General features: G+C 35.7%; 4 protein-coding genes across 8 annotated transcripts; 3 read left to right on the top strand and 1 right to left on the bottom strand.

Moving 5' to 3' along the window:
• Positions 1-2113: 2113 nt before the first annotated feature.
• Positions 2114-5254, top strand: LOC122282225 (auxin-responsive protein IAA27-like). The gene is made up of 5 exons (XM_043094178.1): positions 2114-2917; positions 3498-3727; positions 4043-4184; positions 4690-4751; positions 4956-5254. Exons 1-5 carry the CDS (start codon positions 2343-2345, stop codon positions 4991-4993), a joined length of 1047 nt encoding a protein of 348 aa, XP_042950112.1. The 5' UTR covers positions 2114-2342; the 3' UTR covers positions 4994-5254.
• Positions 5255-6188: 934 nt separating this feature from the next.
• On the bottom strand, positions 6189-9035 carry LOC122282217. 2 transcript variants are annotated; one of them, XM_043094171.1, is made up of 4 exons: positions 8645-9035; positions 7649-8093; positions 7418-7533; positions 6189-6802 (listed from the first exon to the last, which is right to left on the bottom strand). In XM_043094171.1, exons 1-4 carry the CDS (start codon positions 8991-8993, stop codon positions 6381-6383), a joined length of 1332 nt encoding a protein of 443 aa, XP_042950105.1. In that variant the 5' UTR covers positions 8994-9035; the 3' UTR covers positions 6189-6380. The 2 variants fall into 2 exon arrangements, with proteins under 2 accessions (XP_042950105.1, XP_042950108.1); XM_043094174.1 differs by having other exon boundaries at positions 7649-8089; positions 8645-8963.
• A 1947-nt stretch (positions 9036-10982) lies between these two features.
• LOC122282206 (protein JINGUBANG-like) lies at positions 10983-14310 on the top strand. 2 transcript variants are annotated; one of them, XM_043094159.1, is made up of 2 exons: positions 10983-11675; positions 13445-14310. In XM_043094159.1, the coding sequence occupies exons 1-2, from the start codon at positions 11094-11096 to the stop codon at positions 14183-14185; spliced, it is 1323 nt and encodes a 440-aa protein (XP_042950093.1). In that variant the 5' UTR covers positions 10983-11093; the 3' UTR covers positions 14186-14310. The 2 variants fall into 2 exon arrangements, with proteins under 2 accessions (XP_042950093.1, XP_042950097.1); XM_043094163.1 differs by having other exon boundaries at positions 10988-11675; positions 13448-14310.
• A 790-nt stretch (positions 14311-15100) lies between these two features.
• On the top strand, positions 15101-22062 carry LOC122282187. 3 transcript variants are annotated; one of them, XM_043094138.1, is made up of 14 exons: positions 15163-15255; positions 15710-15773; positions 16780-16927; positions 17552-17781; positions 17985-18022; positions 18100-18179; positions 18396-18463; positions 18636-18936; positions 19355-19467; positions 19545-19610; positions 20117-20207; positions 20321-20388; positions 21430-21467; positions 21601-22062. In XM_043094138.1, the coding sequence occupies exons 1-14, from the start codon at positions 15239-15241 to the stop codon at positions 21785-21787; spliced, it is 1509 nt and encodes a 502-aa protein (XP_042950072.1). In that variant the 5' UTR covers positions 15163-15238; the 3' UTR covers positions 21788-22062. The 3 variants fall into 3 exon arrangements, with proteins under 3 accessions (XP_042950076.1, XP_042950072.1, XP_042950079.1); XM_043094145.1 differs by lacking the exon at positions 15163-15255 and adding an exon at positions 15396-15452; XM_043094142.1 differs by lacking the exon at positions 15710-15773 and having other exon boundaries at positions 15101-15255.
• The last annotated feature ends 814 nt before the right edge of the window (positions 22063-22876 follow it).

The raw sequence follows: 22876 nt of genomic DNA, 5'->3' as shown, positions 1-22876 counted from the left end.
TTAAAATGACTTTTCAAGGTCACAAAAATGGGTCAAAAAATTGTCTTCAAATATTTTAATACTTTTTAGGTCAACACACTTTTCTTGGTTTGGCACTTTAAAGACACAAAACTAAGACAGTAAAAATATTTAAGGATAAAAAACTATCCGCGTGGTGATATTAACTTGTTCAAAATCACAATTTAAGTTTAGGAGTTTTGCTAAGTATAAATAAAGTTGTGTACTAATTTACGTATCAATATTAATTCATACATATTTAAAATTTAAATTAATATTGTTTTCAATAATATTTACTTTTTAACTAATCAGATTTGATTTAAATATATATTAATGCGTAATTATATTTGTAACTAAAATTTTTCAAAGTCTAGACTCTAGTCAACTGGAGCTGTATAAGTGAAAATCTTTTCCATTGACATCTCCATGATGGTTTATATATCAAGCTACAAAATTATTAAAACTATTTTATTAAAATTAGATAGATTAAATTAGGTATCATTTGGATAATAAAATTATTTCAGTTCATCTCAATTCAGTATTAATTATGATGCATAAATAATTATATATATTTTTTTACTATTGATATAACCCATTTTAAATTATTATTAATTTAAATATTCGATATATAATATATAACGATAGCCAGATATGATTAAGAATAGTAAAATAAAAAATCAAATTAATATTACTCTTACACAACTTCTTCAACCCCAACTTGGAATGAAGACTTCCATCATAAACATATATGTTTCCTTTCTTTTGAGTCTTTTGTTTGTTCCACGTTTTCTACTTTTGAGGACCAAAAAAATCTTCAAAGGGGACATGAACGCAGACTTGGAATTTTGTCCCCGAGTTGAACTCAAATCACCTAAAAATAATAAAAAAAAAATACAAAAATAAATAGTTGTCCATTTTCGTGCAATCACTTTCTTGGTATGTTGCACTTTTCTTTTTCTCTCAATCACCTCTCTCTCTCTCTCCCTCTCTCCCATTCTGTGCTAAAATGGTTATTATTAATTAATTTATTTATTTATTTTTTTGAAAAAGGACCGTGTGGCCTTTGGTTTATTTCAGTGGGAGGGTCGGTTGGGTACTGTGATTGGTGGACCAATGGTATAAATATAGGTACAGTGGCAAAAAGGTTGCCGGGAATAAACAGCAACCTGTCTGTATAAATTGCCAGGAACATTGAAAGGTGGAATAATATATAAATATAAAAAAAAAATAGCCTAGGTTTAAAACTGTTCTGTTATTTTATATGTATAAATATATTCTAAAAAAAAGAGAAAAATGGTGGTAATGGATTTGGTGAATCTTTCATCTCAGATTTGTTCAGTAAAGTCTCAGATAATTTTTTCTCAGGAAGAAGATATTGCACTACGTTACAAAATATGATGGTGGAAACATCAAGTTATATGGTTTAACTTCTCTATCATTATCTTTATATAATATGATTAATATTCCATTTGAAAGGAGCAGCTACCATTTGGTTAAGGAATTGGTGTTGTTCATAATTATTGGTGTTCAACTAGTATATCTGTTGTAAATAATTTATTGTTCTTGACCCTCCTTTTCAATTTTTACGTGAATGCTTTTTTCTATCCATCATTTGAATAAATTTTACGAATAAAATAAAATTAGAATATCATCATATTTTAAAAAAATAAAAGTTTCGCAAATGAAAGATAAGAGTATGCATATCAGTTCGTGGAAATTGGTCTAATGGCTGTTATCACCTAAAATTCATTTGTTGCGCGTTAAAATGTTACATTGTCATATCATATCAAATTAATGCTTTGATCTTTAGAATTAGTACTACCAATGTAACAACATATGCTGCGGGAACAACGTTAAATGTTGTAAAGTTGAGGATGGTAAAGATCCCTGTACACATTTTTTTAGCAAATTGATTCTATGTACCTAATCTGTTGCAGTTAATATTTTGGCCATAAATTATGGGCTAGAATTAAGAGACATCACAAGGGTTCTGAAGTTCTGAACTCATCATTGTCATCGTAGCCCTCCGCGGCAATAAAGACAATGTTTGGGATTCCGAAGGAAAAGAAAAGAAAAATTGGAATTTCTTTTTTATGTATGAGAAAAAGCGGATGAAAAAAAGGTTCTACAGAAAGGCCAAAGAAGCTTCTTTTCTGCATCAAAAATACCAGACCATCAGGGCTATAGACAAGAGTGTCTATCCTGCAGTCTCTCTCTCTCTCTCTCTCCGTTCTCTACCCTCTGGTCTCTGTTCATATTATCAAACCAATTATCCCTTCTTCTTCATATACTTCTTAGCCTTTTCCTTAAGCTATATTCGAGTTTCTTTGCATTGTGTAACTTTGATGTCTATACCTCTGGAACATAATTACATAGGCTTAACAGACACTTCTTCAATGGAAAGAGGCTCTGACAAGCTTTCATCTTCCTCTTCTTCCACTATCTCCACTGAGGATGAGAAGAGCTCTACTCTCAACCTCAAGGAGACGGAGCTCAGGCTTGGCTTGCCTGGGTCTGATTCCCCAGAGAGAAAACCAGGACTGGGGGTCTCTCTTTTTGGCAAGGATTTGGAGGATAAAAATAATGGGTATTCTCCGAGTCCTCTAAAGAATCTCGTGTCTGGGTCTAAGAGGGGTTTCTCTGATGCCATTGATGGGTCTTCTGGGAAATGGGTTTTATCTATGAGTAATGGATCTGAGGTTGATTTGGGTAAAGGAGCTGTCTTGTTCTCTACTAGAAGTGGAAATGGTGGGAAGCCTCTTGTTGGTTTGGAGGGTAAGAAAAATAACCAGCAGTCATGTCTGTCCGCAAAGCCAACCATGAAAGAGACTAGTTCTGTTCCTCAATCTTCAAAGCCTGTTCAGGAGAAGAAGCCTCAGGTTCCTGCTGGTAATGAACATGGCAATGCTCCTGCTGCAAAGTAAGTTTCCCATTCTTCGCATTTGTTGATCGTGTTTCTCTTTGTTGGGTTCCGAAATTGGTTGCCGTAAATTTGACAAAAAAGTTATGGATTTTGCTTTTATCATGTACTGGTTTTCCCAAAAGAACGTGAAAACCTCACCTCAACCAAATTCTAAATTGTTTTACTAGGTTTTAATTTCAGGCTACAAATATAGGATAAATATTAGCTGTTGTGGAATTCACTCTGTAGATTCCGGTATTCTTCCTACCCATACTACGAATTTGTGGCTTTTACCGTCCCCTCGTACGATTTCACAAATTTACCCTCCAGCAATTTGCCAGCATGGGTGATTTGTATGGAAATCCGTGCTCCGCTATATCATCTCTCAAAGCAAATATTGAGAGTTTTGTCAGAATGACCGAGTTATTGTGGGCTATTAGTATCTGCTCCTCCAATTATATGTTTTCTTCAGGGGACTGGACGGGTTTTCACTTTTAGGTTCCTTTATCGTTCTGAGTTTTAATCTATATGGTGGATTCTTAAATGGGTGTTACTTCTTGAGCGTGAAGCACTAATAAGTATAAAATTGTTGCAACAGGGCACAGGTTGTGGGATGGCCACCAATTCGATCATTCAGAAAAAACACCATGGCCTCCAATTTGGCAAAAAATAACGATGAGGGTGAAGGCAAAACTGGATCTGGATGCCTTTATATAAAAGTTAGCATGGACGGTGCTCCGTACCTAAGGAAGGTCGACCTTAAAACCTACAAAAATTATATGGAACTCTCAGCAGCTCTCGAGAAGATGTTCAGCTGCTTTACAATTGGTACTCTTCTTCCTCCACCACCCCCCCCCCCCCCCCCCCCCCTCTCTCTCTCTCTCTCTCTCTCACTCACACACACACACACACACACACACACACACAACTTAAAAGCACAAAGTTAATGAGCCTCTTGGTCTGTAAAGGAAATAGTGCTTATTATCTCTGAGCGTGTGTGTGTGGTACATCTAAGATATATCAGAATAGCGTTAATTCGAGTTTGCATGAGAACATATTGATGCATCAGTTGCTTTCGAAACTATATTAAAGTTTGCATGGTATATCAGAAGGGTATTTATCCATAGTGAATGACTGATCCAGGGCAGTGCGGTTCTCATGGACTTCGAGGGCGAGATGGCCTGAATGAGAGTTGTTTGAGGGATCTGCTCCATGGCTCTGAGTACGTGCTGACATATGAAGACAAGGATGGTGATTGGATGCTCGTTGGTGATGTCCCTTGGGAGTAAGTGCTATCCTCACGCGTGTTTTAAATATGCATGTATTTCAAATGTTCAATTCAAAATCTTTCATGATTTCTTAATTTGATGTGGCTTGTTATATCAAAGTGCATGGTTTTCCGTTACAAGATTGAGTCCAGGTGATCGACTAGTTGGCCTAAATCTGCTATTAAAATTCTGTTACCATGGTGGGGTATACATAATAGTGAAATATGGGTGGCTTATAATCTGAATATCCATCACATTGTGAGAATTAATTTCTTGGAATTATATGATATGAAACTTGGCTCTGTACTCTGCTCTTTTCTTTAAATATAGTCAGTTTGCTGAATGTTCTGATCCAATTTCTTACTATGGGTCTGGGGTAAGTTAGGACTTTGTCTCGGACACTCGGTGCTAATAAAATAAAAATTAAATAAAATTCTTACCATGGTTATTAGTGTTTATCATTTTTAGTCATGACTTTAAGTCTATAATCCGTTCTTATCGTTATGCTGTGTGTTGTCACAGAATGTTCACCGACTCCTGCAAGAGGCTAAGGATCATGAAAGGTTCAGATGCAATTGGTTTAGGTATGTTCTACTATAATTAATATATTCAGCATGTTATAATGTCAGTTAGATGTATATAGTATTCTCCAGCAGACTTTTTCTTTAAGCATGGGGTCGTCAATACTCCAATATCAGCCTTGATCCGTGGAATTTTATTTTGCTCTTTCTTTGTTATACAAATTGTGAATCTGCTGAAAATGAATAAACAAGTATGCTTGAATGCAGCGCCAAGGGCCATGGAGAAGTGCAAGAGTCGTGACTGATGTGGAAGTATCAGCCAGAGCAGAAGGGAGAGGGTACCTGAGGCAATGAAAGCTCTGAAAGAATTTTGAGTTTAGTATTCTGTTTAAAATCATATATATGTATTTGAAATGTTTTAGTTTTTGTGTAGCTCTGAAAATTTTCCTGCAAGGTAGAAGATTTTAACTGGAGACATCCAGATTATCATATACAGTTTCTGTCGTCTTAGTTATGTATCTTTGAATTCCAACTGCTGTGTAAATGGATTGCTTGATGTTTGTAAATCTCTCTCTCTCTCTCTCTCTCTCTATATATATATATATATTGACTCGGTTGACCCTGTAGCAGAATTGCCATCCAGTCATTGGTTCTTGCAAATAACCCATTTCAGGGGTGTACTACACCACTTTTGTTTATACTTTAAAGGTTTCTTAACAATTTTTCTTGTCTTCTCTAACCTCAACAAAGTATGTGTTGCATTAGGACCTGAGACAATTGAAGGAAGACTTATGAACTTAAATTCTGTGATAAAACTGCTTAAACGAGGTTTTGTTTATATATAACTCGTCGCTTGAGGTGATAAGGGAAAGCGAAACTTTGATTGGAGTTCTCTCGATCATGGGAGACTTGACACGACTTATCGTGGGCATCGGGCTCTTTCAAATTTCATCATTCCGGGTGTTTGAATTCTTACACGGACCCACAGGAACCATCTTATCGTCTGCGGAATGGCAGGCACCCCACTTCAAAACGCGTGTAAAAAACGCGAAGGTTTTTGAGCTTATAACAGGCAAGCTTGCATGTAACATTAAAAATATGTCACTGGCAAGTATAACTTATAAAATTATATAATTCTTTTTAAAATGATATATACAAACCCTAAATTTACAAATTTCATCTAAAATCTTTATAAAAAAATGAACCATACTATAAAAGAAAATTGTAAAAAACTTTTTTTTTTTTTTTTTATATACTAGGACTCACAATTTTACAAAAAACTTATACAATTCTTATATATTATTTATCAGCTTGTAACTCCCTTTACCATTATTATTTTTTCCCAGATTGGTACCGGGTGACTGTACATTGGACAGTCCTTACTAATCTCAATCTTGATCGTTCCCTAGTTTTCGGCAAGAAACCGTCTGCAAGTAGGCTTCTGTAAATGGTAGAGGGCTTTTCAAAACATGAAATATCAGCACTAATAGACTTGCACGGTAGCCCAAAAAACTGGCAATCAAATTACTGCATGAGAAAAAGAACGAAAAAGAAAAGTTGCCACCCAAAGTGGTTCTAAATTTCTAAACTTGATATACAAAACATGGTGGAAAACGCAACAGGGGAGAAAATCCGTGCATAACATAAAAAGGCTATGGGAAGGTAAAAAAGTACATTCTCATCTACTGTGATCTAAATCTCTTGTTTGGATATCTGTATATAAACCATCTGAGTATACCCATTGAATACAGAAGTCTCTAGTCTGGTCAGACCGAGCCGCTGGAACAAGCGGTATCGGCCATCTTCAACAATAGGACTGGGTGCACGAGCTGGATCATATCTTGATTGATGAGTGAGAGAAGGTCCAGCCACTGGAGGGAGTTCCCAATAAACATCAAGAATTGATTCCAGAAAACGGCTGTTCTCAAAGTGCCTTGCAAGGGAGATTGGCTCATTACTGTGGTTAAAATTATCCCGCACGTACCCTCTAACACCCCACCACGCTTCGCCTGGCCCACAGAGTTCTTCTATGTCCACCGCTTTCTCCCAAAATTTCTTCCTCTTTGATCTAATCCGAGCTTCATCGCTGTCTTTAAAACAGCTATGGCCACCTCCTAAATGAACAAAATAACCGATTATATTAGTGTTTCTTGCGGCAGGAAGCCAGTAACTATAAGTCCATAATCAAGAGAACAAAACTCGTATCGAAGAAACTCCACAGGGACACGAACATGAGTGAATACATACATTTATAGCTACAATCTCATGGCAAGTATCATGAAAATAAAAACATCTACATTTGAAGATAATATAAACTTGTTTCTTCATGTGTACTTCTAGTACTTCAGCTCAATATATTGGGCAATGATCTTAGAGTTCTAAACACCTGTCTCAAACCACATTAGATTAGACCATCAAGTTCTGAGACATAGACACCAAAAAGGATGTAAATTAAGGCTACATGAAGAGGACCGATGCCCTATCACTTACAGAACCACAAATAGCCAGGAGAAGGCTTTGTTTACTAAAGGTTGTGGGTTTGTCTGCGGTGAGCATGATAGATGCAATTCAACCAATATGGCAGGAAGTCATACCCAAAACTGTTTGCCACAAAATCCTCAATCATAACAAGGTACAGAAGGCATTAATGATGCATTCAAGAACAAGGCACAGAAGGGATATGTAGTGTAAAGGACCTTCGTAAAAGAAGTAAAAGGGAGAGCAAATACCTCTTATATAAAATTGATCACAAATCTGCCTTAAGGAATAATGATCTCCAGTTCCAGTGTCATAGTTATCCTCGAAAACAAGATGTTGGAAACCAACTTTTAGAGCCTGCTTTATTCTGCTCATCAAAGTATACAAAAGAAAAGAAAAGAAAAGAATGAATTATGAAATTCTCAATTCTGGTGTAAGGAAAGAAATAATGGGTAGAATTTTCATCAAGATGCGGTGATTACCTTTTCAATTCATTTTGATGGTCATCGAAAAAAACAAGAACACGACTGAGATTGTTAATCCCATGTTTCTTCATCACACTTGCCCAATCAACACTTCCAAAATCCACAAAGTCCTTTCCAGCAAAGTATGTACAGTTTCCATCAACATAAGCAGGACCCTTCTTTAGATACTTCTCAGGATGTCGGGGTGTAAGTGACACAATTGGTGTGTCTGGCATTGCTTGCCGCAAAACCCAAGTGGAATGCCCCTTGAAAGCACCGCTCTCAATCATCAGATCTGGCTTCAGCCATTGAGCAATGAACCATAGCCCAAAGCTGTGGTCGAAACCCATTCCAAACATATTGTTTTTAATTGGCCGGGTTTCATATATGGGTACGAACTCTTCCAAGCCTTTGAGTAAATCCTTAGACGTCCATTCAACTGTTTTTCCATGTTTCGATCTGCCTTTTGCCAAGGATGAGAATATAAGAATCGCGCAATTATTGACAATGAAACTTAATGATTTCAAATTCAAATCAAGGATTTCAAGCTGAAACAAATAATTTAGATCTTCCCCATGTTCAATCAAGGGGAACTTTTTTATTTTATTCAAATTTCACTAGCAACAGTCATGTTTCCCGTCATGAAAACGCCAGTATCCATATAGTTCAGACTCTACACTATCTTGCTTTTGTTTGGATCCCATTAAAGACAGCCAATTTTAACGAAATTCAGCATTTTAATAAGCAATACATAGCATTATTATCTTACTTTGAAATACGCAAATGCGAAAACTTATCTCCCTACAGATATTAGAAATTAGCAGCATTGTTTCCATTATTTATTTTCATAGCAAGCAGACATCGCCTTTAACTTAGCAAAGTTATACCTTTACCCACAAGCAATCTAGGAAATTCGATGCTAATTCCAATACCAAAGACACGAAATGTGCAATAGCTGTGATGAATAAAATTGAAGAAGTTAATGGATCGGATCCGGTGATAATAAAAGCTTACACCAAGGCACGCCGAGGGATCCGAAGTCCGATTCGAGGCCGTCGAACCCGTAGAATCCCGAGCGGGAAACCGGGTCGTAGTAGGATGAGGAGACGCAAACGAAACTGCGGGAGTGGAAGAGTTGCAAGGAGAGGATTGCGATGAAAGTGAGGAAGAGGAATGCGAGGCATGGTCCGACGTGGCCCATCCGGGTCAAGTAGTTAGCGGCCCGCATCGTTAGCGGGAGTTGCTGCTTCTTGGTCTTAGACTCATCGGCGGCTCCGTCGCCGTTTTCACCGGCGGCTTCGTCCCCGTGCGGCTGTGTGGATCGGCGCAGGGAGAGGACCCGCTCCAGCATGTTGTTGGGCATGACCGTGGTATGTACTCTGAAGTGAGGGAAATGGAACCGAGAGGTCGTGGGCTTCTACTGTTATTTTTACCGAGGGCACAAATGGAATTCAAAATATATTTGGCATTTATTAATTATTTATTTCTTTAATTTAAACATTTAATTTTTACAATAACGAAGATATTTACGTTATTTTTTATTTATATAATTATTATATACATATAAAATTGTGATTTATATTTGATTCGTTCATTCATAACAACAAGCCTCTAGCTTTCAAAGTTATTCTCTATCTATCTATCTAGTACTACTCATTCTTCAATTTTATTTTCATCTCATTTTGCATTAAGTTTTAAGAGCACTCCCAATATTTTGTGTATATTTTCTTCATAATATATTATAAAATTCATTTTTTCTATTTTAATTAATAACTTTAACAATATACCATATATAAACTTATCTATTTTTCTTTATATCATTCAAATATTATTTTTTAAATATCTTATTAAATATTTCAAATATTCTTTCTAACTACCGATGAGTTTGTAATGTCTTTTAATATTTGCAATAGCTACTTAAATGCAATATAATATATTTTTTTCCTATACATACAATAATAAAAATATTATAAGAAAAAAAATTTTAAAAAGGTGAAAAAATGCAACTATAGTATGAGAAAAAAATTAGAAATATTAGATGCATGGCATATCATTTCATTCTTAGTTATGCGTCTAGCAAAATATTAAAGTCAATTTCATCTAGCAAGTGTTGGAAGACATGCAAAGTGGAAAGAGAAACGAATAAAAAAAGCTTACATGGATGAACAATACCAACTAAATGTAGCGAGTTTATTGTAGCAAAATGAAAAATGAAAAGAAAATACATAATGTATTGGAGCTCATTTTTTAATAAATAATTAGTTATTTTAGATATATATTATGTAAAATACAACAATATTTTAAGGGTGTCAAACCGTGTTAACGGATCATGTTCATGTCATGTCAAAGTATGTATATTATACTATATAAGTCAACCATAATCCGACTCGTTAAGCTTATCGTGTCAAAATCTTAAATCCTAACATGACCCATTAATATAACGAGTCGTGTCAATCCATTTTGACCCATTAGTAAATATTACGAAATAAGTTAACACGATACAATATTATCCGTTTCAAACTCTTTATGTAAATTGGTTGAATAGGTCCAAAATTAATCCGTTTGACATGATTAAATTTAGTAGAATTTTATATAAATGTTAAAATTACAATATCTATAAAAATTATAAAACTAACTACAAGTCTAAAATTAATCCGTTTGACTTGATTAAATTTAGCGTAATTAATCATTCTAATAATTTTATTTTTAGGTATAAGGGTATAATTATAATTATAATTTTATTAACGTGTCATAACGGGTTGACCCGTTATCAACCCGTTTAGCAATTATGTCTTAACCTGTCAATCCATTTTGACCTAAATCCGTTAAGACTAAACCCTAATCCGTTATTATCGTGTTGTGTTCGTGTTGAGTTAACAGGTCGTGTAACATATTGCCACTCCTACAATATCTATCAAGAGTGTTATGAGTTTTTATTGTGTTGTAATGACTTAAAAAACTTCAATTATATATATGATTATTCTTTAAAAAGTATATATTCATGAAATTATACTTAGAAATCTTTAAAATCGATTAGAAATGATAAAAATAAATTTTCGGATCCCAAATTATCACCATACTTTAATTCAGTGAGTTGAATCCGAGTAGTGTTTATATCTGCAATGATTAATGTATGCACATATTATAAAATGTATATTTAATTTAGAAACTGTAGGCCCGGGTACTGGCAGCCCCGATTAAGCAACGAGAGATCCTTCGCTACTTCCCACATATACATTGAAGAACAATAGCTGCAACTATCTACTTGTACTACTGCATTAACAGAATCCTCTGCCCAAACTTCATTTCATTACGCCAATATCGCGCAGAGAGAGAGAGAGAGAGAGAGACGGTGTATGCATTTATACGCACCATTACCCCACAAATAAAGGAAAGGAAAGGAAAGCATTAGACCCACATGCACATTGGAGGAGTCCTCTCCTTGCATTGAGAGCAGAGAGAAATGTCCTCACTAGAGTCCCCCAACTCCCCTCCCAACCTGTCTTTTACAATAAGATCAGGAGCAGCTGCATCCACCCCAACCAAATTCTCCAGAAGCATTTCCACCAAAGAACCCTCCTTTTCCCATTTTCCCTACAGTCCACCTCGCCTGAGCGCCCCAACCACTCTTTCCAAAAGCCTGCACACTTCACCGCTTGCCTCTCCTCTTCACTCCCTCGTCCCCACCAAGATCCCCGACCTCCACTCTGCTGACTACCGGTGCGTCTCCTCAGTCCTCAAAAAGGACGGCCAGATCCTGTCCATTGCCGTGTCCAACGGCTTCGTCTACACAGGCTCGGATTCCAACGCCATCAGGATTTGGAGGCTCCCGGAGTTCGCCGAGTGTGGGCAGCTCAAGACCAAGGCTTGCATGGTGGTTGCATTGGTGGTGTCCAATGAAAGAGTCTATGCAGCCTATGGTGACGGCAAGATTCGGGTGTGGCGCAGAACATCTGATCATGGGAGCTTGAAGCACATCCGATTGGCGACGATCCCCAAGACTGGAAGTTATGTCCGGAGCTATATTGCCGGCAAAGATAAAACGGTATGGGTTAATGGGTTTGATTTGCATTTATTGCTCTATTTATTTATCGGTGTACCTTGTTTGTCTGTTTATCTCGTCATGATCGTGTTAAACGAGTGTCCCAAAGTTGAAGTGAGTATTCTTTAACCTACATTTATTACTAATAAGTTTCCATTTTTTTGGCTAAAAAACCAACTGTTTTTTGTAATAATCACGATAAATTTAGTGCCTCTTATATTGATAATTGTCTGAAAAGTTCAGCTTTCATTTTTCTTCTTTCGTAAAAAAACATTCTATACTCTTGATGCTAGTGAAGGGGCTAGCTAGTGAGATGACTTATGAGTGCTATAGATGAACTGAGAACTCCAAGCTGGTCTTTTGGTGGTATAGCGACTAATTGCAACGCATGCATAGGAGGAAGATCAGTGGGAGAGAAATCTAGTAGCGCCTAATTTATAAGACCAATTATTAGGATCGATCGGCTGCATATATATATATATAATATCATTTAAAAATTTTAAGATAAATATTAGTATTATTCTTTGTTTTATTTATTAGGAGTTATATTAATTCACTTTAATGAGAGTACGTACCGGTAATATTAGATCTTTTTCGCATAATATTGGATTTCACTAAAATTCACTATGGAAATTAGAATAAATTAATACCGAATTCGGTTTCTTGGAAACCTCAGCGCGCAATATGCATGTCTCCTCCATGATTTATAACGACTTTAATTATATGAGAAATAATATTTATAGTTATGATTATGTAAGTGTCGCACAGTCTTTTTTAAAAAAATTGAATTAATACGAGATTTACATAAAAAAAAATTAACTTTTTAATTGTAGATTTCATTTTTTTTTTAAATAATTATGCGATATTTACACATTTCACAATCATACGTAGCATTACTTTAATTATATTTACCTCCAGTGTTCACTGCGTGGGTAGCAGCTCACTGCAAATAATAATGTTCTCTTTATCATTTTTATTCAGTCTTAAAAGTGATAGTTAGATGTAACCTCTAATATTTATTGAATATTAGTTCAGTTGTATAAATTCTATAAATATTATAACATCTAGTTAATTCATGTGCATGTCTGTATTTTTAGCTAGACTTTTTAGGGAATATATAAATTTCTGTAAATTTTGGTCACGGAGATCAGGCACCATGATCTCCGGCCAACTACCTTACAATTAATCCATATATGGATGTCAGATGATGTCGGCGTTGGTCATCATAAAGAAGACAAGAGATGCTGGTGATTCTCCGAATTTATTTAGCTGCGGAAATTGTGGATGGAACGAAATTCCATTATCTATAAAAATCTTTAGTCTTTAATGAAGACAGACCAACGTACCGACATTGCTTTTGAGTCATGCGAGCCCAGAACTAGCTAGCTGGAAGTGGAAGCTACCTGCCTAACTATTAATTTTCCCATGCAAGAGCATTCAGCTAAATTAATAAGCATTGCAGGAATAAGGTGTGGATGAGTTATTTCTAAATCGATATCACAATTTTTCTGGTGGACTGAATAGTGATAGGTTGGTTTACATATTTATAACAATGAAGCCCCCATTCTTCAATATTTTACTCTTTGATTAGGTACGATATTGAACCAAGAAATAATTAAATTCCCTAGCTAAGTATGAACATGTTATATATTATATATTGGTGATCCATCTTAATTAATTGTTCACTTTCTAAGGTGAAGTTTACCATATAAATATTGGCTGCATACAAGAAGAAAATTATTTTATGATGCATTTATTTTCAATCACTCTAGCAGATGAAGCATACAGGACCCATAACAGCACTAGCGATCAATGCATCAGACGACATCCTGTATTCAGCTTCCCTCGATAAAACAGTGAAAGTATGGCGAATCTCTGACCTCAAATGCATCGAGACCATTCAAGCCCATCCCGAGCCAATCAATGCCATCGTAGTTGCTGATGACGGAGTTCTGTTCACCGCCGCTGACGATGCCACCGTCAAAGTGTGGCGCCGCAACTTTTGCGGAGGGGACCAACCTCACTCGCTCACCGTGACTCTCCCAGCCAAGAGCTCGCCCGTAAAATCCCTGGCTCTCACCCAAGATGGTGGAGTTTTATACGGTGGGTGCACTGATGGTTACATAAACTACTGGCTCATGGGCTGGTTCTCCGGCCAACTGAACTACGGTGGCGCACTCCAGGGTCACACCCATGCAGTCATGTGCCTAGCCAGTGTGGCTAGTTATGTCGTGAGTGGCTCGGCAGACTCAACATGTAGGGTTTGGATTAGAGAACAAGATGGCGGCCAGCACACATGTGTAGCAGTGTTGGTGGGACACAGGGGGCCTATTAGGTCTATCACTGCGTTTTCTGGGGCTTTGGGCGATGATCAGAGTACTGAGGATGGCTGCACAATCTGTACAGGGAGTCTTGATGGAGTGTTAAAGGTGTGGCATGTGACATGCAAGAGCATGATCAAATCAAGCAGCCAGTCTCCTGCACGAAGTGTGAGCGAGTATTTTGAGCTGTAGATCATCGAATATTGGAGACTTTGAGCAGGGATTTCTGTACACTTCAAGACGTCGCATATGTACATATTTGTAGCGAATCATGCTAGCTCTTAGATAAAATGATCATAATATCGATCTGCCCTCAATGCACTGCACAACTTGCTAGCTGCTAGATTTTCAACTAAAAACACTTTCAACGTCGTAGACACGTTAATAATATGGGCTATCTTTAATTAATGTTTCTATAAGCCAAGGATTGAATTTCAGGCGGTGCCCGGTCATTTTGGAGCAGCAGATATGTACGTATGATTGGAACCCGTAACGTGACGCGGCTAAACATGAAGGACAGGACGTAATGTTAATACTTTGTTGTCTCCGTTATAAGATCAGTTGCTTAGAGATCATGTGGACCAAACTTTAATACTTAGAATAAGAGAGATAGACATATAATATATAGTACTCTATAATATTTATGGCTGCGTAAATAAATTTATTGAAAAGTATTAAATATTCAATAGATATTTTGTAGTCCATTTTGGGCGTTGCTTTTTTCTTATTCTAAACTTTACAATTGAGCAATAATTTTAAATAAAAAATTTATATATAATTACTTTTATATATTTTTTTATATATTTTACTAATGTGATAATTTATTGTATATTTAAAAAAAATTATATAATTAATTATATTATTAAAATATATAAAAAATATATAAAAATGACTATATATATATATATATAGTAGAGGCCACCCTATCCCCTCTTGGACTTTTTGAAATATATTTTTTATTCTTTGGATTTAGTTTTTTAATAAGTTATAAACATTTTTTTATTTCAAAAACTTATTTCAGACACGATCACGTCGATCAGTGCCATTGGACCAAAGGCAAATCGACTTGTCGGTTTGTTGGGTTCTTCAACAACTCGGTTTTTTTTGGGCCGAATATGAGGCCCAACTATCTTATTGGTGTCTCCTCTTGTCAAATATCAACCTGCAGAATACACCTGTGCAGTCTTCTCTTTTAAACGGATTTTCTTTTGAACGAAGGCAGAAGGAAGGAAGATTCGATTCCGAATGAGGTCTCTACTCAGGTAGGCCTTCTAAATACCCTGTCTGGTTCCCCAGAAAGTGCATGAAAATTAATTATGTTGTAATTTTATCGATCTATAAATTTTCATTAATTATTTGGTATCCGTGAAAACAGAAAGCTCTCCTAATCAACTAAGCTTAACGCAGCTACTCGAGAAATTGAGTTTCCATTTCATGTTCAGAAACTAAAGCATCGATTGTACGAGTTGTTTTTCGTTTCGTTTCATTTATGTTCTTAATCATTATTTTACCGGGAGCAAAAACCGCTCTTACGTCTTGAATTCTAATTAAGTTGGTGGCATTAGCACTTAAAGAGCCGTTATTGAAGCCATTTCTGACTAAATCACTTTCAAGAAGTATTATTACTATTCAAAATAATTTGATTTATGGCCAGGACTATGGATTTTGTTATTATTTTCTTTTTGGGACATAACTTTATCTATGCAATTGTTGCAGAGTGGACCATATACTGAAATTTACGAGTACATATGTTGTACCGGGGCCAGTTAATTACTTTCAGGTTTTGAACATTGGTATTATTTTTTTATTAGTAACAGTTCATGCTTTATTAATGAACACAAAAGGCGTAACTCAAGTACACGGGAAGTTGAACATTGGTTTTATGGGTTTTAATGTCCATTTTTGTGTGGAATATTTACTTGGACTGTTATTGGTTGCCATTTCATTTTTTTGACAAGTTATTATTTCAATGTTTTTGTTGTGACCTAAATCTGCCCATTCAGTATAATAAGTTAATCTGGGGTAGTGTCCGATCAAACATGGTATAAATATCAAAGTGATACCTTGCATTAATGTCTGTGTTTAACATAGGTTGAAAAGAAAAGAAAAGAAAATAAGTCGTTTCAGGATGACTGAAAAGTTGGGAGTCCAATATTTATCTAACACATTTCATTTTTTGTATTTGGTTATGGCACACTAGACAACAATTTATTATATAGTTCGCCAGTTAGGCACGGGATGTCTCTTGTGAAATCTATTTTGTCCTGGCTTGACTGCAGAGAGAGATGAAAGCAGCAATTTTTTAGAAGTTTATGAACATTATTACATGATTTTCTAAAAATATTTTGAAACTTCTGAATATATATATGTATATTTTTATCATGGCCTTTCTGATGTCAAAGTGAATGGTTTGATGTGAGAATGGAATCGTGTTTCCCCAACTAAGGCTGGCAGTGTATATCTATATCTATATTGGAGAAATTTATACAATGCAATACAGTTGTAACATTAAAATACACTGTATTTATTATTTATAAACATTTCTTCATATATAAACATCAAAATACTTTCTATTTACTTGGGTTGCACCCCTTTGTGTTTTGAATAGAATTATATTACTTGTAAAAGTAATTGTATATCCTATAAACAATGAGAAAGGTGTTCTTAGACAAAACTGCTTCCAACAATGCAACTATTTCAGAACTAGATATACATTAACTTGGGGTAGTTGTGAAGCTTATTTAAGTCAGCCATCAGCTTGATTTTAGTGAAACAATCATGTACAGGGACAGTGTGCTTATCGTGGTTTGAGCTATACTATGAAGAAAATGGGTGGTGGAGAGGATAAGCAAAGTGCTGTTGACCAGAAAAATAAGCACAAACAAATTACTTCTGTTTGGCGACCAGTCTGTACTCAAGCAATTTCTAAGGAAGGTTGGTTATCAGCTGGAATGAAAGGCAGAAGAGTTTTTCGGTTCTATTTCCATTTTTCCTTTTCTTTTTGTAAACCTTTTGATTTTACTTTACGCACTATGCTTGGAGCAAAGATGATCCACTGCTTTTCATTTGATCATACTAATTTCTCCCTAATGGTGGGAGTTGTAGATTTGTTTCATTACATCTTAGGCAATTTGGATTTTATCAATTAAATTATAGTGCTTAGATTTCTCTGTTTTTTTTTTTTTTTTTTTTTTGATAAGTAGTGCTTAGATTTCTCTGTTTCTATCAGTGAGCTTTAGCTTAAATGGCACCTTACACCCTGTAAGGATAGGGTTGAGGACAGATTGGAAACCCATCACGTGCGTTTGCAACTTACCAATTTGAAAAAATAAAAGGAAATTTTTTCTCTATTTCTGGATCTTCAGAAAGTAATTAAACCATGTTCTTTTCCACTTTTTGTTTGCGAGATGTAATGTTCTATATTTTGAGGGCTGGGTTTGACAATGTCATAAAGCAATCAAGTGGGATCATAGTACTCATTTAGCAACAATAGGCTTATTAGACTAATATTTTCCAGTTTATTATCTTGTCATGGTCATTGATCGTGTGAGTTTGCAGAATGCTTGGAAAAGGATGTAATAGTTGAACCAGAAGATGGGGATGAAGTTCTTGAAGTACCGTGTAGCACATCTAGCAATGTTTCTAATGTTCAACATGTCATAAAGGCAGCTGATGCAGTGACTGAAGCAACTGACTCAACTATCAGTTGTAGTGCATTGCAGGGTGGTTCTGAGGATACAGTCTTGGAAGGAGAATCAGAGCTTTCTAAGCATTCAGTTTCAATTAAGGTGAGATGTTAGTAATTAAGCTTTCGTTGTTGTTAGTAAGAGTGAGTTGAGATGAGATGAAGGTTAAAAGTTGAATAAAATATTGTTAAAACATTATTTACGTTTTTAAAATAATCTAGGCAACCATCATCATTCCTCACTTTTTGTTTTTAAAATTTATTTCTCTTTGAATTTTGGTCTAACTTTCAGTCTTTGATATGCAGGTAGGTGCTTCCCTAATTCGTTTTGTACAAGGAAAAGGGTACAAAACTTAACACTTAAATTTCTTGTACTACTATAAAATTTTTGTTTCCTTATATCTTGTTTCCTGTTTCTCAGAGGATCTACACAGAAAAAGATTGAAGATGAGATGGGAGTCAGAATCATAATTCCATCTTCCAAGAAGGATGATTCTATTAGTAAGTTTTTGGGTTTGTGATAACCTGTGCGTATCATTATGATCTATTGTTGCTTTTAAGATTCCGTTTTGGTCATCTTCTTGCTTATTTGTACTAGACCATGCATATGCCAATACTGATTTAAATGTGGAATTCCTATCACTTTCTAATATGCGTGAATGTGATGGCTTTATTGTCCATTAATTTGAGTAATTTTTACATGGTTATTTGTCGCAGTCATTGCAGGCGATTCAATGGATAGTATAACTAGAGCTTCAGAAAATATACAAAAAATAATCGATGAGGTCAGTTGCCTATTAATGTTGTTTCACAAAAGATGTCCTGAAGAATGCCACCTTTTTTCCACCTAGAATTTCTATGTCAATGAAATTGGCTATGCAAGAATCTTGGTACCCCCGCAGGCCCCCCGCGGGCGAATTATTGTCTTGATTTTACTTCTCTTCATTCATTTTACAGGCAGTTAAAAGCCCAAGTCTTGATTACTCTCACTTCATATCACTTCCATTGGCTATACATCCTGAACTAGTTGATAAGCTTCTCAATTTTCAAAACTCCATACTGGGGAATGATGATGGTTGCCTAGATGACAATCAGGGGAGCAATTCAAATGAAGATGGGGACCGAAAGTTAAATAAACAAGTTGATGTAGCTGTTGAACTCAAAGCTGATGATGACAAAGAACATGTTAACGCGAATATAACTAAAATACCTCTTGTCAGTTACCCACCTACAGCATCAAAGTCTTCTCATTTATCTGGTATGCCAACAATTATATATTACATTCTTTAAAGGCTAAAACGTCTTAATATCAAGGGATTGTGTAGTGGTCTTGTTTTTTAGCTGATCTCAGCATTTGATAGCAATCATAGCATGCTATATCTCTTAAAAGTTTGCAACTCATGGTACCACCTGAAATCCTTTGTCTCTTTTCTGTTTATTGATTAGAAGATAATGGTTTCATTGATTTGAAGTCTCATGTAGGGTATTGTAATGCAAATATTTATTCTTCCTTAATGCATTTATGATATCTGCTTATTTATTGAGTGTGTTTTCATGAGTATATTTTTTTATGTCAACTTTGAACTAGCAGAGGATCAGCTGTTTTCAGTTTTATTCCTTTTATGTTTTCATCCTCCTTTTCTCTAACAAAGACATATGTGTGTTGCACTTGACAGACTTGGGAATTGACAAATCTATATTCATTAAACCAAAAACGTTTCACCTGACTGTACTCATGCTAAAGCTGTGGAACAAGGACCGTGTTAATGAAGCTGCTGAGGTTTTGCAGGTAATTTTCTACTAAATAAAGTAGAAGGTGGCTGAAAGTGGCACTTCTTGACATCAATATTTAATGTTTATATTCAGAGAATCTCCTCAAAAGTGATGAATGCTTTGGATAATCGGCCTATTGCTATAAGACTTAAGGGGCTGGTAAGTTTCTTTTCTATTTTTAAGTGTAGCTTAAAACATAATGACATCCATGGCAGTTTTGAGTATGAGTTGAATAGATGCCATGCGTCACATTTCTAATTATAACATCTGTTCCGAAGATATGCCATATCATTAATTCCTCTTGTTCAACCTTGTGTCTCTCTTGCATTATGCTGACCAATCAACTTTCTTTTGATGACCGACTATTATTAAGTAGAAAATAATGTTCGAGCTACCCTATATCTCTCTTGCACTGTGCTTTCCAGTCAACTTGCTTTTGATGATTAATTATTATTAAGTAGAAATAATGTTTGAGATCTTGACTGAAAATCCCATGCATGGATTAAAAAACCTCTAGTTTTTAGCCAATTGGAAGGTGGTTTTTAATAGTTACGTTTGCAATGACTCCTCTTCTTTCCTGGAAAAATCTGTAGGTTTATATATGTTATAGCGGGTGAGGATCTATGCTATTTCCATTTAAGGCCAACTCATTCATGTCCTTGCAGGATTGCCTGAGAGGTTCCTTGGCCAAAGCTCGCGTTCTTTATGCTCCTGTGGAAGAAATTGGCAGTGAGGGTCGACTCTTACGTGCTTGTCGTATCCAAATTCTTTCTATTCTAACAAAGAGAAAGAACTACATATCTTTTTCAGTAGATTTAAGTTGTTTCTGTCAATTGAAGAGTTATTTTGAATTTCTTAAGCTTTCTTAGAAGTGATTATTGATGCATATACTGAAGCCGGACTAGTCCTAGAGAAAGATGCAAATTACAAGTTAAAGGTATAATATATACATGACCTTTTTATATCCTTTTCTTCCTTTTTACTCCATTATGCTGATGCTTTTTTATGCTACTTGTGCTTTTGATCATGTTCTTCAGTTGCACTTAATTTCTTAGCAATGAATTCGTGTGATGTGCTGATAATTTTGAATTCTTAATGCAAGAAGCATTTCTGATAACCTTTGCAACTCTCCAAGCTACTTAATTTTTGACTTGTCACAACTACATTCCTCAGAAAGGAAAAATTGTTGGGCGGGTAATCGATGGCACTCTTTATGTATTTGCTGATTTTTTTATGTCACCCTATAAACTGGAAGCAAAAGAAAGAAAAAGAAAAAGGGAGATTGGGGAGGGGAGGAGAAGGGAGTTGCATGATGGATACTTATTAAAAATTTAAACTGCTTTTAGGTTTGTCAAATTATGCCATTTTTTCTATGGGAAAATAGTTTTTAAAAGAAAAAGATAAACAAATTGGGAGATTGAAAAAGTTAAGGCTATCTTGAAATTCGAAAAAATAAACCTAATTTTATGTTTCCAAAAATAGCTGAAATTTGAGAGTTTCATCTAACATGTTCTTTTTTATTTGAAAGAATCATTTTGCCTTATATGTTTGTATTTAGTCATTGCATTAATTGATGATCCTAGTGTTTGCCCCATTATATTAGAATCTAGATATGACTGATTTGACTTTAAAGGAGGTGGGTTGATATCAATATTTAAACCAGCGATCCTGGGGAACCATGCTGGTGATTGGAGATGCCGAAATGAAGAATATTTACTGAATAATCTGATTTATGGTGTATATTAATGAGTAAAATATACGTACATAAACACAAACTTAAACCTGATAATTGCCTTATTAAGTAGGTTTGTGTTCATAAAAACTTATAAAAGCTTGAAATCTTGATTTGGCTATAAACACACCACCTTGAAGTATTACTTGGTAGTGAAGATTGCATTATTGTATTGTATTATTCTTCATTTTATACAGATTCTCGGAAGTACCAATAATATGGGTTTTCTGTCTGCTTGAATTGCAGTTGCATGCTACAGTGATGAATGCTAGGCATAGAAAAAGGTGCGACTGCCGTTATTTTTCTTCTGTTTGCATTTTCTGTTTTTATGGTACATATTAGATGTTGGCAGCATTGCAGTTGTGTTTGGCTTCTCCTTCCTCACTGGTGGGCTAACCTATGGAATATATTATTTAGGAAGAAATGGAGTAGAGAACCTGATTCTTTTGATGCACGAGGCATTTTTAAACACTATGGATCTGAGGAGTGGGGAGAGTATCTTATCCGTGAAGCTCATCTTTCGCAAAGGTTTGTGTTTGATGGAAATGGGTATTATCACTGTTGTGCTTCAATTCCCTTTCCTGAAAATATCCAAGTCGACTGATCCAGGTACAGTTGAGAGTAATGTACTCTTCTTTTTAGTCGCAAACTATGGAAGCAAAAGCTGTTGGGTAATATGGTCTCTGAAATATTTCTGGTATAAGGTTTTGGTATGTTTTCTGTTTGCATGTCTGCTTACTGACTCGAGCTTCCAGATTTGTTGTTCTCCATTGAATCTAAATACCAAGTTCTGCTAATAATATGTAAGTCTCTATACGGTATTCTTCATTGAATCTGTAGCATGTTGCTATAAGCCAATACAATGATTTGCAACTTGAAGTCCTGTTGCTTAAAATACTCATTGGGGTGTTTAAGCCCCTGGGGCTCCATGAAGGGCGTTTTATAAATAACAAAATCTCTTCTTTTCTTGTGATCCTTCATAGTTTCTCCAGAATTCACACGCTGCTTGTGGCTTCAAGTTGCTAGTGACAACCATAAATTTTTCATAAAGAAAAAGGTGAGTAGGAAGGTTTGAGTTTTTTTTTTTTTCTCCAACAAACTTGCATTGAGTTAAAAGAGAGAATACAAGAGGAGAGGACGGGGGACCTGAGAAAAACTCTTTTACAAAAATAGCAGTGCATACAACAAAAAATAAAAATAAATGGGCAATGAGACTAATCAATTGGACTTGGGCCCTTGTTCCTCTGCAAGTTAAGGAGGGGGACCGTTGCAGTAGCAGTTATAAAATACAACTGGTGGATTTGTTGAATGTGGTTGAAATCTGCATTTGCGAAAAAAGCATTGTGACCATCTATTTTGTAGTTGACGAAGATCTTCGGTCATGTTCTCCTAGATTATCAATTAGGGAGAGTTGTAACATAGCAAAATAGTTAGAATCGGGTAGTCTGGGTCGTTGGTGGCTTTTCGAAGGAACGCTTGATGGAGCCGGCACTAGGCCTGTGCATGAAATGCATTGGGCCGATCCGTCCGCATGAACCGGCTTGAGCCCACCCGACAAAAGTCGGGTTATTCGGATCCACGTCACTAGCGGGTCGAGCTTAAGTATTATCAGTCGAAACCGATATCGGCAAGAACCAAGGCAGAGACCTCTTCCCCTCATTTCACAAACCCTAGCCACCGGTGTGACCACTCC

This window comes from Carya illinoinensis, chromosome 1 (assembly GCF_018687715.1).
Source record: "Carya illinoinensis cultivar Pawnee chromosome 1, C.illinoinensisPawnee_v1, whole genome shotgun sequence".
Classification (NCBI taxonomy): Eukaryota; Viridiplantae; Streptophyta; class Magnoliopsida; order Fagales; family Juglandaceae; genus Carya; species Carya illinoinensis.
Note: the sequence above shows the minus strand (reverse complement) of the source record. Positions and strands in the feature narration are given on the sequence as shown.